Below are 15,581 nucleotides of genomic sequence, written 5' to 3' on the forward strand. Positions count from 1 at the left end.
ACTGGACAGATCACACAAAGCCATCATGACAAACATGCAAATAGCACACACAAGAAGAAACTGGCTGATGACAAAAGCTAAGTGCAAAATGTCTGGACAAATAAAAGATGGTGCTTATTACAGCTATCATGATTCTATTCCTTATAGAAATCAGCATTACGTATCACTGAAAACCTTTTAACTGTTATTCTAAGATTTACAACTGTTCTGTCTCCTTGTCTTCCTGACAATGCAGAACATCAGCAATAACTTTCAGTGAGTTGCAGTTTTGCTGTCATAGGCCATTAGCCTTTCTGTCACTTTTCATTGGTTGCTTCATTGCTGAAGATGCTGGCACTGCACAGATCAAAAGTATGAGGTAAGTGTGCTGGCTGTCAGAACTTAGTATTATCATCACTAATCTCATCACTCATAAGAAATAGGCAGACATTCAGATGAAAAAAGTCATCAGCAAAATTAAATTAATTTCATTCAACTAAATGAATATGTATCTTGCTTCTTGTTCCTTTTCATCTACCTTTACAATGTAGATAACATCTCAAGTGTGCACTTGACCATTACCGCTATCATCTTTTAGTAAAACACACACACACACACACACACACACACAATGAACAGTACCATAAATATCACACAAATAGTACACTTTTTACAACTAAGGACCTAAACAGCTGGAGATTCTGATTTACAAGAGGCCAGTCCTCTAATGCCAAAATAATGTTTTTAATAACACAGTAAAATTTTGTTGATAGATGGCCTTGATACTTGGCTTCCTGTACTTCACCTACTGAGAACATTCAATAATGTACTGAAGCTAGCAGCAAAATGAAATACAGAATTACAAGTAAACAGTATTCATAAAGTTTCAGAGAGGACTAGTCTATCTTAATAAAATACCATGTAAATTTCCCTCCTATTGCACTGCACTCCCTTTACTCACTAACATCTGCCTTCTTAACTTCAATAGTTTAAGCCTCCAGGATGATTTTAGTGGAAATATTGCCTCCCTTCTGCTTCACATCAGTGATAAGTTTTACTTTATCAGTGAATAGTTCTGCCCTTGAAAGAATAGATGTTTAAATGATAAATTACTATTCTAAACTGTCACTTTTATATTCCTGAGGACCAACTAATAGCAAACTAAACCAACCACCACCATCTATCTCTATATACTTACATTCAATAAGCAAAACCCAGCAATTAGCAATCAAAATCCTGCACAGTGAAATAGTTGGCATGATGATGGAATCACCACCACACACACAGCACACATGAAGGTATATGTGAACATACAAGCATATCCCTACTAACTCATGGACACACACACACACACACACACACACACACACATACAGCAATGTGCTGGCACGATGACAGGATTGTCAGAGCGCAAACACACACTTGCATGTATGCATTAATGCATATCCGGTCCAGCTCATTCACCTGAATGCAAATCTGTCTAAGTACTCCACCAGTCTACCTAGCCAACCACACATCCATACAGCCACACAATCACACAGACAAGCAGTCACACCTTTAAAATTTATGTTCCACAAAACAGATGCCATCAAGCTTCATTGCAAAAATAATCCCACTCATCAAAACACATGACACAAGACAGAGTGAGGACAACCAAGCAGACTGACACCACAGGAACCCCTCATGACGATCTTGTAAAATTTTCACTCCTGCTTTTCATAAAAGTTGAATGGATGTGAGTACAGGAGTAGTGGCAGGTAACCTGGCTGGCACAAATGGAAATAACTTGTTGGACAAGTCCATCATCACCACAAGAAGCAACAGATCCACAAACAGATATCCCTTATCACCAACAACAAGGTTAGTACAGCAAGTGAGGAATTCAAATGGCTTCACTATGCACTTTGTTAGCTTAAAGAAAAAAAATCATTCAAATCAAAAGCATGATTACACTCTTCCATAAATTTCAGCATCTGTACACATTACTTAATGGTCTTATTAGGCACATGAATTAGGGCCCTCACACACAAGCCACTTTTCAGTGGCTCATGGCTGCCACTTTTTTGGTAAGAAATATGTTTCAATGACTACAAAAAAGCCAGTTCTCAAAGCAGCAGCAACTAAATGTTGGAGTGTGGGATCATTTCCTCAGCCACACCAAGGTGGCTGGGCAGTGGCTGGTCCAGGTGCACTCCTTCATTTCATTCAAATGAAAGATTGCACAAGGGCCACTTAAACATGGTGTAGTGACATCATAAAAACTGCTAGTGACAAATGTGCTTGGCAGAGCTATCTCACCACCGTACTGGCCCCACAAGGTGATAATGACTGTGAAGTGTTGATGACAGAAGTGCTGAAACACCAATCCCTTTATAACAGAGAGTCAAAGAAATATAGGTCCTTCTGACTTTGACAATTACTATGGATATGCTCATAAATCTTCAAGAATATAAAATAGATCTCTAAGACACCTAAGGCTGATAATGGAGTGCACTCATTTTTTTATTTTTTTTATTTTTTTTCTTGTGCTGAGAGCCACAACACTAATATACCCCACTCCTCCAAGATCCACACTCAAGCTGCATGTGGCTGTCACAAAAGTGATCCATGTGTGGGGTATTGCCAGGCACTTCTTGCCTCAACTTTTCAGTGGGCAGTGACTGCCACTGAAAAGTGACTTCATGTGCATGGCCCTGAGAATTTTCTAGAGTAAAGAAATAACAGCAGATATGTCCTCTAAACAACAATAATCATAATATCTACATAGGCACATCCATAACTTAATAAATTATTTTCATTAACACACATGGCGTTACTGGACGTCAATAACTTAAGGCGTAGGTGAGTGGGTGAATAACTAAGAACACTCAGCTGGATTTGCAAAATACCTCAGGTTACACTGAAGGCCTCATGGAGTTGAACATGAATAACGTAAAATAACCACTCAAATGACACTTTCTTTTTAAAATGCAAACCTTGAGAGTACAGAAGTAACCCATGCCAAAAGAACTGAAGTATATTCAGTTCAAAAAAAGACCACGAGTATAGAAATTGCCCACCAGTGATCAGATATGAGACTTGGGAGCAAACTTGAACAAGCCGAGCACCTTGAGGACACTTAAGCTCAGTAAATGAATAAATCACAACATAAGTACACTAGGGAGGTGAGGTATGACTAAGAAAGCAGAGTAGTAAATCATTCCTTTCCCACAATCAATCCTTCTCTCTCTCTCTCTCTCTCTCTCTCTCTCTCTCTCTCTCTCTCTCTCTCTCTCTAACACCAACAAGACACTCAGAAAAACTCTTGAGACCTGAAAAAATATAACTTTCCTTCCTACATCCTCATCCCACAGCCCCCATCAGAGAAAGACAAATTCCTCAGAGTCCTGTGGGAGGAGAGGGGTGTCAGAGGGAAGAGAGGCAGCCAGCTGGTCCTCGGTGCTCACCTGACGAGTGCACGCATCAGCATCTGGGCAGCAGCCATCTACAAACTCAAAGATTGGGTACTCAAACCCAGGCTCCTTAGGGGTCACCAGCTGCACAGGGACAAGAACACAATAAAATTAGACACTGAATGGAGAAGGAAGTCTAAGTCGTCAATTAGCATTTTCTCAACAAACTCCAGATGTCTCTCACACGACAGACCTCAGGTAAATCTTCCATCAGCCGTAGGAAGTCAGTGCGAGAGTGGCAGTAGAAACCAAGGGTGGCTGAGGGATCCATTCGAGAGAGAGCCATCTTACGTGGGGAGGAGCAATGGTAGGAGGATGGGGAGAAGACTGCCTGTGTGACAGTCACGGCATCTTGGCACAAGTGAGGGTCCAGGTGAATCAGGGACTCCTCTATGGGGCACAAATTGGGTGAGGGAGTGTTAGGTGTGAGGATAGGTGTCTGATTGTGTGTCAGTCTTATTCTGCTATTCCTAAATGTTATTAACATGAGCTATACTTCATACCTCACCACATATCTAAAAACATACGTAAATACACCCACCCTGGAACCCAACAAAGTATAAGGAGTGCTTTGGCCTTCCTCCAATAATTCCAATGCAGAGGTCGTGGGTGAAGAGTGAGTAGATGCACGGTGCATAGATGGGATTCAGCGCCTCCCCACCAAGTCTCACAGGCACCATGATCACCACAGCCCTCCAGTTGTCACACCCAGGGCACAACATATTCCCAGGTATCCCCTTTGGGCTCTTTAACTCTCCACGTGAGTATTGGAGCGAAACACGAACATTTTCAGTTTTGTGTGTGCCATTTGCAGTGGTTTCCATAGCATTTACTTGGGTATTCACTATGTCCATGTATGGTACTGGCTGGGATGAGGTTTCAAGGTTTACTGCAGCTCCCTGTCTTGCCACACTCTTGCCCTCTGATATCCCATTGTAAAAGGATCCCATTTTGCATAGACACGGTGAGAAGCAGAGGTCCAGCACATCTTGGATATACACTGCAAAGAAAAGAGGATATGAGGCAAGGTTGTATTTGGGTGTCGTGAGATGCTGGCCGTAAGAGGGAATGTGTCACAGGAGGCAGATGAGAGGCAAACTACATCATGGAAAAATATGGAGTGTAACGGCTGGCTGGGTTACCAGCAGACGACCGTAAGTGAATGACACTCACCTGCACAATCCTGGGCCACATAAACACACACATGCTTTAAGTCAGCTATGTATTTGGATCCCATCTCAATTGCCTCTCTGAAAGAAACAAGGGAGTTCAAGAAATACAGAAGAAAAACCAAGGTTATATGGAGCATCTCAAACAAAAATCTTATGATGACAAAGTGGTGTTGGTTATACTTCTTACAATAAAACAAGAACACTTTTTGAAAACCATCTATCCATTGGTCTATATACCATGCCAGCAACCCCAACTGGGATGATTCAAACATACATCACACATTCACACTGCCTCAAGGCGGTGTGTCACACTGACATTTTTCCATCAATTAATGTGATTTCCGTCGATTTTTCATCGTTCCGCATGAACTTATCGCATGAATTTGTCAGACGACCAGGATCGTTTCCGCCTGCAAATTTCCGCCTTTGTTTACATTTCCAAGACCAAGACCAAGACTTTGTGTGGCTTCAACCTGTCTCACAGAGCGTTATTACCACCTCTACGCTTTGTCATGGAAGGAAAACCACATCCAAGCTGGACACGACTTTCAGAGGAGTTCCTTGTGGAAAGCATAAGGAGCCATAAGTGCCTCTGGGACCACAAGGATGAAGAAAGGCCTGAAAAGAGCAGTTTACAACACAGTCACCTGTGTCCTCCAATACTGTGTCTCACAATACACAGTACTAGTTTCAGAGCAGCGTATCTTTGCCGCAGCATGGACTCCATGTTTATTTACACTCCTTGGTCTGTGCCGACGGAAAGTTTCAGACGAAACACCGTTTGTGTGTGACAGGCCGCAGCCAAGATATCGACAATTTTCAGAAAAACGACGGAAAAAGTTGACAGAAAAAGTGCGTGTGACACTGCCTTTACTGGTCTGGTCTACACAACTTCTTCCCTTTCCACAAACTCCCTGTTCCTCTAGGATGGCATTTCCTGTTACTTCTCTAATTCTTGTCAGCACCCTACCATACACCTTTCCTACCACACTCAGCAAATTGATGCCTCCATAATTGGTGCATTCCTCTCTATCCCCTTTCTCTTTGTATAAGTTAACTACACATGCATTTATCCCATCTTGTGGTACCTTACAAGCAATGAAGCACACATTTAGTAACCTTATTAACTACAACATAATGCTTTCCCCACCAAAGAACTATCAATACAATTAAATCAAATTAATTTCTCTTGAGAAAAATAATATTTACAACCTGTGTAGTCTGCTATGAACTAGTGGAGCTATTGATGCAGTTTTTTTTTTGCCAATACTGACACACACACACACACACACACACACACACACACAAAAAAAAAAAAAAAAAAAAAAAAAAAAAAAAAAAAAGACAGGAAGCCTTCCACTCCTGCCACACTCTAAGGTAGCAACTTACTTGAAAATATAGGCAACAGAGGCTGGGCCATACCAATCCCCAGCATGCTTGCCCAACTTGTGGCCGAGGTGGACCAGGTTGTGGAGGGAGAGGGGGCAGTGAGGGGAGGGGGAGTCTCCAAACCACCGGATGATTTTGCGGTGGATGTGTTCCTCCACTGAATCCACATCAGCACCTCGTTTGTCGTGCCTCCATCCTGTGGCCAGACAAGAGAAGGGGAGATGAGGAAAATGGGAAAAAGAGGTGTTATTTATTGGTGGGGATTGGTAGTGTTGTTTAGAAGAAAGATGTCTATTGGCAAAAGGGATAACATTCTTTCTTTCAGTTGTTATATAATTTAAAAGCTTCTTTAATTTATACATTTGATGATCTCAGGATTCCTTCCTGCATTCTACTATTTTCTTGAGTGTCATCCCATGCTTTTTGAGAGGTTGGCCAGCTGTATTAGAATATAAAAGGCATAAGCTTCTACATTATGTTCTAATGCTTATCTTGCTTACTTCAGCAAAATTTTCTCCTTTTCCACCTCTGAACCACAAAACAACTACTTGAACTAAAACATATTTGCTCCTCAGAAACTCTAATTTCTGCAAAACAATATATAGCCGGAATTGTCATAAAATTTCTTTACAATTCTTTTCATCTTTGTATTAATAAAAAATAGTACATACCACTCTCTCAATGGCTAACTATAACTAACTACAGTAGTGTGTTGGATGACAGCCACCACACCCAGAGCCTCACCAGGGCCAAGGAAGCGCCTGATGAGTGCCTGAGCCACCATCATTTGGCCAGAGCGTAGCATGCAGCCCCACCCACAGTCAGTGGTGAGGCTAGAGTCCTGCAGCGTGGGGAACTGGCGACGATAGGTACACCACACCAGGCTGTGGAAATGCCTCTTGAATGCCTCCATCCCATGCCGCTCCACTTCCACTGTACGAGAGAGAGAGAGAGAGAGAGAGAGAGAGAGAGAGAGAGAGAGAGAGAGACGAGAGAGAGAGAGAGAGAGAGGAGAGAGAGAGAGAGGAGAGGAGAGGAGAGGAGAGGAGAGGAGAGGAGAGGAGAGGAGAGGAGAGGAGAGGAGAGGAGAGGAGAGAGAGAGAGAGAGAGAGAGAGAGAGAGAGAGAGAGAGAGAGAGAGAGAGAGAGAGAGAGAGAGAATTAACAAATGATCTAATGGTGCTAATCCTCTCCTTCTCAAACACAAATTCACTTACTACACTTCTTAGGAGCATCATAGGTACACTAACAAATTGATCTAGAGAGGATAGTCATGAGAAAATGACAGCGAACTGAGGCCCTGGCAGGAGAGTAACACAAGTCCAAGATGTTACCAATCACAATAAGACAACCACCAAGTGAATTTTGATTGGCCACGACTATCTGCCTCTATAAAAGCACAGAAATATTTACACACTCAGCACATACAACACAGGATGGAATTATGACCCAAACTACACTCAAAACATCACTCCACGGTACCATTTTTTTTCCCCTTGCTACCCTCGTACCATGGCCAGAGTCTGAACCCATGTGCCTGAGGGACTGGCCAACAAGAATGCATGATACCGCTACACCACAGCGGCTCCTCTTCACCCTACCAGTAAATTATCACATCTGCTTCTTATCAGCATCTGGCATCAGCATCCTCAAAAGCCTAAATTTCAAGATTTCACTCTTTCACCATTTCATCAACTAACCTTGAAAGTTATTTGTTTTACAAGGCTCCACCATAAAGATACAAGATGGAGGCATTGAGGAGCAAACACCACCACTACCCCACACACACTCACTCTGGTCGGCATCCTCCCCATCTGCTCCGAGGCTCTTGTGGTACACCGACCCCAGCAGGTAGACAGGGGAGTCTCGGGAAAAATTAGTCTTCAGGTTGACTGTCCACCCTGCAGAGATGATGTGCACAGTAAGGAAAGGTACAAGTGTAATGACTGTATGAAGAACTATCCTGCATTATAAAACACTGAGAAGGTAATCCATCATAAATAAAAGAGGTGGATGTGACTGGGGCTCAAACTGACAGGGTGGAAGGCCATGTCTTAGCAGACTAGACAATAAGGTGCTGTACCTCATCTGTCTTGCTTTGGCATAACACAACTTCAAGGAAAGATTGCAGGTTTTCACTAGTACAAGCAATTGACCGAGTCTCAATAATTCTTAGTATCCAGATTAATATTTTTGCATTCCATCCTATTCTATGTGCAGTCATCTTAGATTACTTCCAGACACTCTATTGCTTATATGTTGAAGTAATTTCTTAGATATAAATAAATACAGAGAAATGGATACCTACAGAAAAAGATACTACATAGATAACAGTTTCATTAATATAGACCTAAAATTAATTGTAATAACAGTTGTAAAACTTAATATTTTGGAATAATGTGAGAACATTCCTTTTTGTATTTTTTTCAGTCTGGATAAAGATACATTAGTTTGTACAGTTTTAGGCTCAATAATTTCAAGTGATAAAACAAAGTTTGTGAACTGTCCATTATCAATCAACAGAAATCCTCCATAAAAAACAGCTGAACTTGTTTGTTTGTTGGTGTTAAGAGTAACCTCAGTTTAAGCTCCTCAGTCACTTTCTTCCTCTTGTCAGAAGTGTTTGTTTTTTTAAGTTTTTAATGTCTTATTCAGTTTTAGAGTCTGAATATGGAATTCTTGTACATCCTATATAGCTTTACATGTGTATAATTATATTCCCTCTTACCATATTTTACATTATTCCACAGACCAAGCATCTTTGTCTTCACAGATGTCTCTGCATCAGCTGTCAAGGCAGCACTCTTGACTTGCTGCTGCAGCTGTTGTTGTTGTTGTTGTTGTTGTTGTTGCTGTTGCAGCTGTTGTTGCTGCAGCTGCTTCTCTGTGGCTGGTGAAGATGAGGATGAGGTAGTGGAGGAGGAAGGTGATGATGATGAATTGGAGGAGGAAGAGGATGTGAAGTATGACTTTAGAAGTGAGGCTGACATGGCAAGTGTGTGTGAAGGTGGAAGGCTCTTCACTTTGGCCCAGGTTGAGCCCCCTTTAGACCCATCTGGTTGATGACTCATCTGACTGCGGCCGGCAATCAGTTCCACACCCAGAGGCAGCTGGCCACCTGAGGAGGGCACCTCCTTCCCTTCAGGGGCACTACGGGCAGCTATGGACCCCTTGGTGCTCCGCACGTTGGGTTCCATGTCTAACTCTGGCACAGGGACACTCATGCCTCCAGCAGGGAGAACAAAGAATTTAGTGGGTTCCTTGGTGGGGCTCGGGGTCTTGGACAGCTTGACTCGGGCGATCTTGCCTCGCCGCTGGTGGTGTGCTGGCTCGGGTGGGTTCTCGGGCCGGTCAGTGAAGTGGTCAGCAACAAAGTTTGATCCAGGGCCGGCCCACATCAAGCCCTCGGTGCACTCCTGGCCAAGGGCCACGGGAGACTGGGGAGGAAGGTGGCCCTTAGCTGCCATTGGAGAACTGGGAAACGTCCTCCCTCGAGGATGTCTCGGGCCACCAGGACCTGAGGGATTGATGGGGGATGTGAGGGTTAGGAAGTAGCAGGTCTCACCATCACAGAATAATCCTACAATAAAAAATCTGGCCCTTACAATATTGTACTCTGTTGACATAAGGGAACCAGCTCCATTCTCTTGTCTGACATGACTGGGCTGCTAAGCCTGCTTGACAGAGGTGCCACTGATGGAGGCACCTCACCCTCACTCCATCTCCTTCAGAAAATATCTATATTTCTCCACTTAACTCAATAGGAAAATTTGGTTTACATCATTACATTATGCAGTCATTCTAAAACAGTAACATAATTTTCAAAATTCAATAGGTTGAAACTATGAAATTAAGACAAGCATATGTAGTGTATAAAATCTCACACTATATGCGACTTTTCACAGATAATTGACACTACCAACAATTATGAAACCAAGTATAGAATAAAACATGTATTCTTATATATAAACTATAGTATTCCTTAATACGATCATGCATTCAGATTTTACATTGAAAAAGCAATGAAGAAGAGAAAGGAAAGGATCTCTATGAATATACTAATCTTAACTGTAGGGACACAGCAGTGCATCCACTCCACCCACCTCCCTCACTCACACACCAAGAGTCATGACACAAGGCTCTAGTGTACATGTAACCATTCGACAGTTTAACCTTTTGGCTAGTTTTACTCAGATATCCCCTCAATGACTTCAAATTTGAGGGTTTACTACACTTCAAAACACATTTATATCTATCTGAATTTTCCCACAATTAAAGGAAATAGGCTTTCTGAAAATTCACTGACATATCAACACTTCTCAGAAAAAAATATTTTATGTTTGAAATATTGTCTCACATCTAAAACAGACAAACTATTAGACTTTTCAACCCACAACAGCCAACTCAGTGACACATCAAGCTACTGTTCAGTGGAAGTGGCCTCTCCCTCACATTAATCCTTGCAGAAGGTGGTGTGTAATCATAAGTGTGCTTGGCAACTTCAATGAGCCATCACAAACTAGGTCACACTGATTGGATTTTTTGAGCGGAGGTAATGTGTGGACCAATCAAAAAATGCTTAATTAATTTAGCCATTCTTAGCACTTTATTTCATCAGCAAAGAAAGACACGTCTGAATTTGAATCTGTCTGAGGAAGATCTCTGAATGCACTGGTGTTGCTTTTGCTTAATTTACAAGTATTGCCAGATTTTACAAAAATACTAAAGATTTCCTGAATATTTAAAGTGAGCAAAGTGATCTGCCATGGGTGTGAAGTGTGTGAGGTGCCAGAGCAGCTGTAGTGTTCATGAAGACCAGTTAAGGTTTCTAATGAACTAATCATGATTTGGTCATTAATTAGGTGGGTGAAGTGAGATGCAGCCCTTTCATTTGGTTGGCTTAGGGGTAATTAAGGCAGGGGTGCAGCAGTTAGGTTTGATTAGGTTTTAGTTAGGTGAGGTTACATTTGTTAAAACTTAACAATCCTATGGCATGAGGCGAGTAAGGTTCATGAACACTTAACAGTCCCATGGTGTGAAATCAGCGGAAAAGTCTGTAACAAGTGATGAAGCTGCATGGTTCCGAACACCAGCACACATTACTGTATTATGCGTTGTGTGTGAGGACAAAGAAATTTTTTATGAGTTCATTCAGGTGTGTTTTGTATAAATCTGTTATTCATTTGAATAGCAAATCATTAGTTTCTAAGGACAGTGAGGTATAAAAATACCGATTTGCATTGGAAACAGTTTGCGGATTCTTTCAAGATACCCAAATTTATAAGCAAAATATTTTTGTCCATCATAGTTGTAGTTTTGTTGTCTGTAGGTTCCTAATGAAAGTCCACGGGTATGGCCCAGAAATATATTGAAGGAAAACTGGAGGTAGCGCAAGAAACACCAGAAGAGCAAGCCTGGTGCATAAGAAATAGTAGCCCATCGGCAACTGATGTTACTGGGTGCAGTTGCCAGTTAGTACTATGTGACAATGCAAAATGAATAGGTGCCACCTTACAATAACACTGAGGATACATGAGTGAGAAATATGCAGTACATATGGATACATAAACAAAGGAACACTGGCTCTGTTCACACACAAATCCACAATAGTGAGATGGGCGCTGTTATTATTTTGGTCTTTCACCAGTCTCAACATAGCTTTTCTTATCCTTCTCATCAGATACTGCTTTTCATTCTGAGTAATTTGAACCCCATACACACCCACTGAAAAATACTTCTAATACTGACAACGATTTTTAAAGATTTATCTGTTTTTTGGTGAAGCAAGCTCACTCGCTCCTGTGAAAACACTAAGACATGACACACCCCACGCATGTGATGGATTTCTTAAGCCTTGCCAATAGGTCAGATGAGTTTGGTTAGGTTAGGTTAGGTTAGGTCAGGTTAGGTTAGTTTGGTTAGGTTAGGTTAGGTTAGGTTAGGTTAGATTAGTTTGGTTAGGTTAGGTTATTTTGGTTAGGTTAGGTTAGGTTAGTTTGGTTAGATAAGGTTAAGTTAGTCTGGTTAGGTTAGGTGGTGGTGTGTGACAGCAGTTGGCAGCCATGGGCAGGCGACAGCCAGTCATCTTGGGGAGAACATTGCAAACGAGTGTTACTGGTGTTACTTATTTGTAATGATGTAACTATTTATTCTGGTAGATTTTGGGTCTGTTTTGTATTAATCTACTTCTCGTTTTTATTGCAAATCACTAGTTACTGAGGGAATGGAGTCTGGAGGCCAAAAAAAATAAAAACTAATGAGCCTAACTTAACCTAAACATGCCCTGCCTTATCCTAACCTAACCTAATTAAACGAAAACTCATACAACAATAATTACAAGCCACTCTGTTAACCATACCTATCATGTCCACAATAGCTCCCCCCCCCCTACACAACAGCACCACCACCACCACCACCACCACGCTCAGCAATTCACGGAAGTATTAGAGGCAATAATAACCAGATGGAAGGTCAAACTCTACCTGTCCCCAGTCCGTCCATATTCTCCCTCATGTTCACCAGTACCTCAGCTTCTCTTCAGTCCACATTATGTCTCACTCTTGCTCTCGTAGGATTTCCTCTTCACTTCGAGGATAAAAGCGCCATAGGAGTTAAAATCGGTGAGGAATTAGGCGAGAGTTCATCCCTCCTTCACTGTTTAGCTTCGACTGCCTTCACCTCGCCACAGGTAAACAAAATAATGCGATGTCGTACCTTCACTGCCAATTGTCGAACGCTGCGATACGATACCTCACCCAAATTGATACATACGAAATGTTTTATTGCTATCACTATTTGTTTCCCTGGTGATTTAATGATTATGGAAAAGTACATAGTATCTCTAGAATTTGGTTGTGCTTTTTTACTTTTTTATTTATTTTCTGTCAGCTGGGTCGTATATTGCAATCATTGCAATACGATATGTCGCTAAAGATAATATATGAAGAAATTCCGATTGCCAGTATCATTTTATCATCTCATGCCTTATAAATGAAGGGAAAGTTAATATGACCAAGTATTGCGTTTGTTTACATCAACTGGGCACCTCCTTCATTGCGTCGAACATGGCAATACGAGACTAATCTAGGCTAATATAATACAAAAAGACCAACTACCATCACTATTCAATTTCCTAGTGGTCTAAAAAAGGAAAAGTCAATGTTATCTCCAAAAATCGCTTGAGTTTTCGTTAGCTGTGCATTCATTGTCATCATCAGCCTCTACGACAATGCTCAAGACAAAGCTTTGTTCACTGCTTATCTTTATTAGCTGCGCGTCTTTTCTACGATACCCAAGCAATATTTCTTATCTTATCACTCCACCTAGTTACCTCTTTGTTGTGCCTTCGTTTATCATCCATAGTTTGCAATTCTGTCATCTGTTCCAAACGGGTATACTATTAATTTTGGATGTTGTCTTAAGTCGTAGGAAGGAGAAAAACAATAATAAAAGAAAAAAAAAATAAACAGACCGCGAGTTCCAGAGTATGCATATGAAAGGAATGAAAGAGTGAAGGTACTAGTTAACTTCTACATTACTTAGATAAATTTGGAGAAAATGAAAGTAAAAACCCGTATGTAGCAGATCCTAGGGAGAGAAGGAAGAAATAGCAAGTTAGAAGAACAGTAACCATGGAAATAGTAGTATAAGGTAGCAAGAGATACAATACTGCAGCTGTGGAAGATATGCAGTGAAAGGGAGTAGAACCCAAAAAAACCTGTCTGCGTCTTTCCTTATTAGCATTTTCTCTTGGTGTTTCCCAATACTTGCACTTGTGTTTCCTCCATCACCTGTGTTATAACTGCGATACATAAACCTAAAGTGTGCATAATCTGCTTACCTCACATTACTTATTTATTTCCCCTCTCTCTCTCTCTCTCTCTCTCTCTCTCTCTCTCTCTCTCTCTCTCTCTCTCTCTCTCTCTCTCTCTCTCTCTCTCTCCACTACGAACGTTTACGTACATATAACGATAAGCCATCCATTAGTCAGCTTTTATCAGGCGTCGTTTTCAGGTATCATACACTTCATGTATGAACGTGAAAATAAGTTCTAATAATATGAATAATAAATAAGTAATTCCTTTGCTTAATTAGTCATGCCGTTGTTTAATTAAACCACAGAGGCCCAGTGTTGCAGATGGTAGCACTGAGGACGTGCCTGTTAGTGTGTGTGTGTGTGTGTGTGTGTGTGTAAAAATAATTAAAAACAAAATAGAAAACTAATCAACAAATAAACTAACTAACTAACTAACTAACTAACTAACTAACTAATTAACTAACTAACCAACTAACTAACCAACAACTAACAAATTAGACAGATTAGATAACAGATTAGACAAACAAATTATAAAAAGAAAAAAAAAATCATCTTACATCTAAATACACCGCTTACAACCTTCATTTCACGTTACCAACACTTAACCTCTTTTCCGTGGGAGCCACGCAGGCTGGTCTGGCATCAGCTGGAATTATCTAGCCGGGGCGGGCTGCGGCGGCCGGTGAGGTGACCCGTGACAGTGATTGCTATCCCAGAAGTGCAGCCCGTCCCGCCTCGCCCGCTGCTCCCTCTGCTCCTCACTTTCTTTCTCCAAACAAACTAACGAATAAGTAACGGCACCACACCCATGAGTAACCAACTGTGCCCACCGTTTTCTACATGCCGGGACAAACGTCTCGGCTCTAAGCATAATCTGGTACTCGAGGTGTTTACTGAAAGATTCCCACACGACATTGGTGACTTTTTTTTTTGCCCCCCTCCTTTTTCCCCCCTTCCGAGGCAGACTTCGAGGCTGTCCTCCATTTCACCTTCAGCACAGACATGCCCTTACATGCCCTCTGGTGGTGCTCGCCTGCTGGTGAAGGGCAGAGGCCGGATTGGGTGTACGTACTGTACCGCCTCGGTAACAAGACACGCAGCCACCCTTGTTCCTTTCTGGCCGCCACACGGGGCACTGCGAGGACTCTGGCACTCCATAGTCACTCATCACCTCGGAGGGATGCCTGGCCTGCCCACAGCCCGAGGGAGAGACACCGCATCATTAACTCTCACTCAGAAACGTTTTGTTCTCTCAACATTACTTTTCTAGATCACAGAAATGACTAGTCAGTGTTTCTCCTGTTAATAATGTAGAAATCTTGTTAATCTTTTTTTTTTTTTTTTATGTAGGAGGAGCACCAACCAAGGACAACAAAATAAAAAAAAAAATGGCCCACTGAGGTGCCGGTCCCCAAACAGTCAAAAACTGTCATAAAAATCAAAGGATAAGTGTCTTTAAATTTCCCTCTTAAAAGAGTTCAAGTCATAGGAAACTGTCACTAGAACTGTAAAAAAAAAAAAAAAAAACACCCTTAAAAATCTGTTTCCCTTCAACTAGACCCTTTTGAATGTAGTGGAGTTGCGGGTAGATTATGGTCCATTGCCTGTAACCCTGAAATTCTCCGTGCGCGCAGCGAGAAGGTTCTGAGTCCTCCCTGCCCCGCGGTGAGGGCGAGGAGGCACCCGTCACCTGTCACTCACACGTCACAAGCACCCAGTTACTTGGTCTCTGGCAACAAGGGAATCACGTCTGGTTACGGTGTCTTGTAAACTT

At 41.8% G+C, this 15,581-nt stretch overlaps 1 protein-coding gene across 4 annotated transcripts in view; it reads right to left on the reverse strand.

Moving 5' to 3' along the window:
* LOC135113730 (cysteine protease ATG4D-like) overlaps positions 1-12,662 on the reverse strand; it is a 22,859-nt gene extending 10,197 nt beyond the window's left edge. For 2 of the 4 annotated variants that reach the window (XM_064029267.1, XM_064029266.1), the window contains exons 1-9: positions 12,474-12,661; positions 8,720-9,508; positions 7,785-7,892; positions 6,737-6,925; positions 5,993-6,188; positions 4,605-4,681; positions 3,973-4,431; positions 3,625-3,821; positions 3,426-3,515 (exon numbers count right to left, since the gene is read on the reverse strand). In XM_064029267.1, the coding sequence (XP_063885337.1) occupies positions 3,426-3,515; positions 3,625-3,821; positions 3,973-4,431; positions 4,605-4,681; positions 5,993-6,188; positions 6,737-6,925; positions 7,785-7,892; positions 8,720-9,508; positions 12,474-12,504 (2,136 nt within the window). In that variant the 5' untranslated portion in view covers positions 12,505-12,661. Of the gene's footprint in view, positions 1-2,476; positions 3,516-3,624; positions 3,822-3,972; positions 4,432-4,604; positions 4,682-5,992; positions 6,189-6,736; positions 6,926-7,784; positions 7,893-8,719; positions 9,509-12,473 lie in introns of those variants that run through there. The other 2 variants (XM_064029265.1, XM_064029268.1) reach the window with 2 other exon arrangements.
* Positions 12,663-15,581: the final 2,919 nt, after the last annotated feature.

The sequence above is a fragment of the Scylla paramamosain genome, chromosome 26 (assembly GCF_035594125.1).
Source record: "Scylla paramamosain isolate STU-SP2022 chromosome 26, ASM3559412v1, whole genome shotgun sequence".
NCBI classification, from domain to species: Eukaryota; Metazoa; Arthropoda; class Malacostraca; order Decapoda; family Portunidae; genus Scylla; species Scylla paramamosain.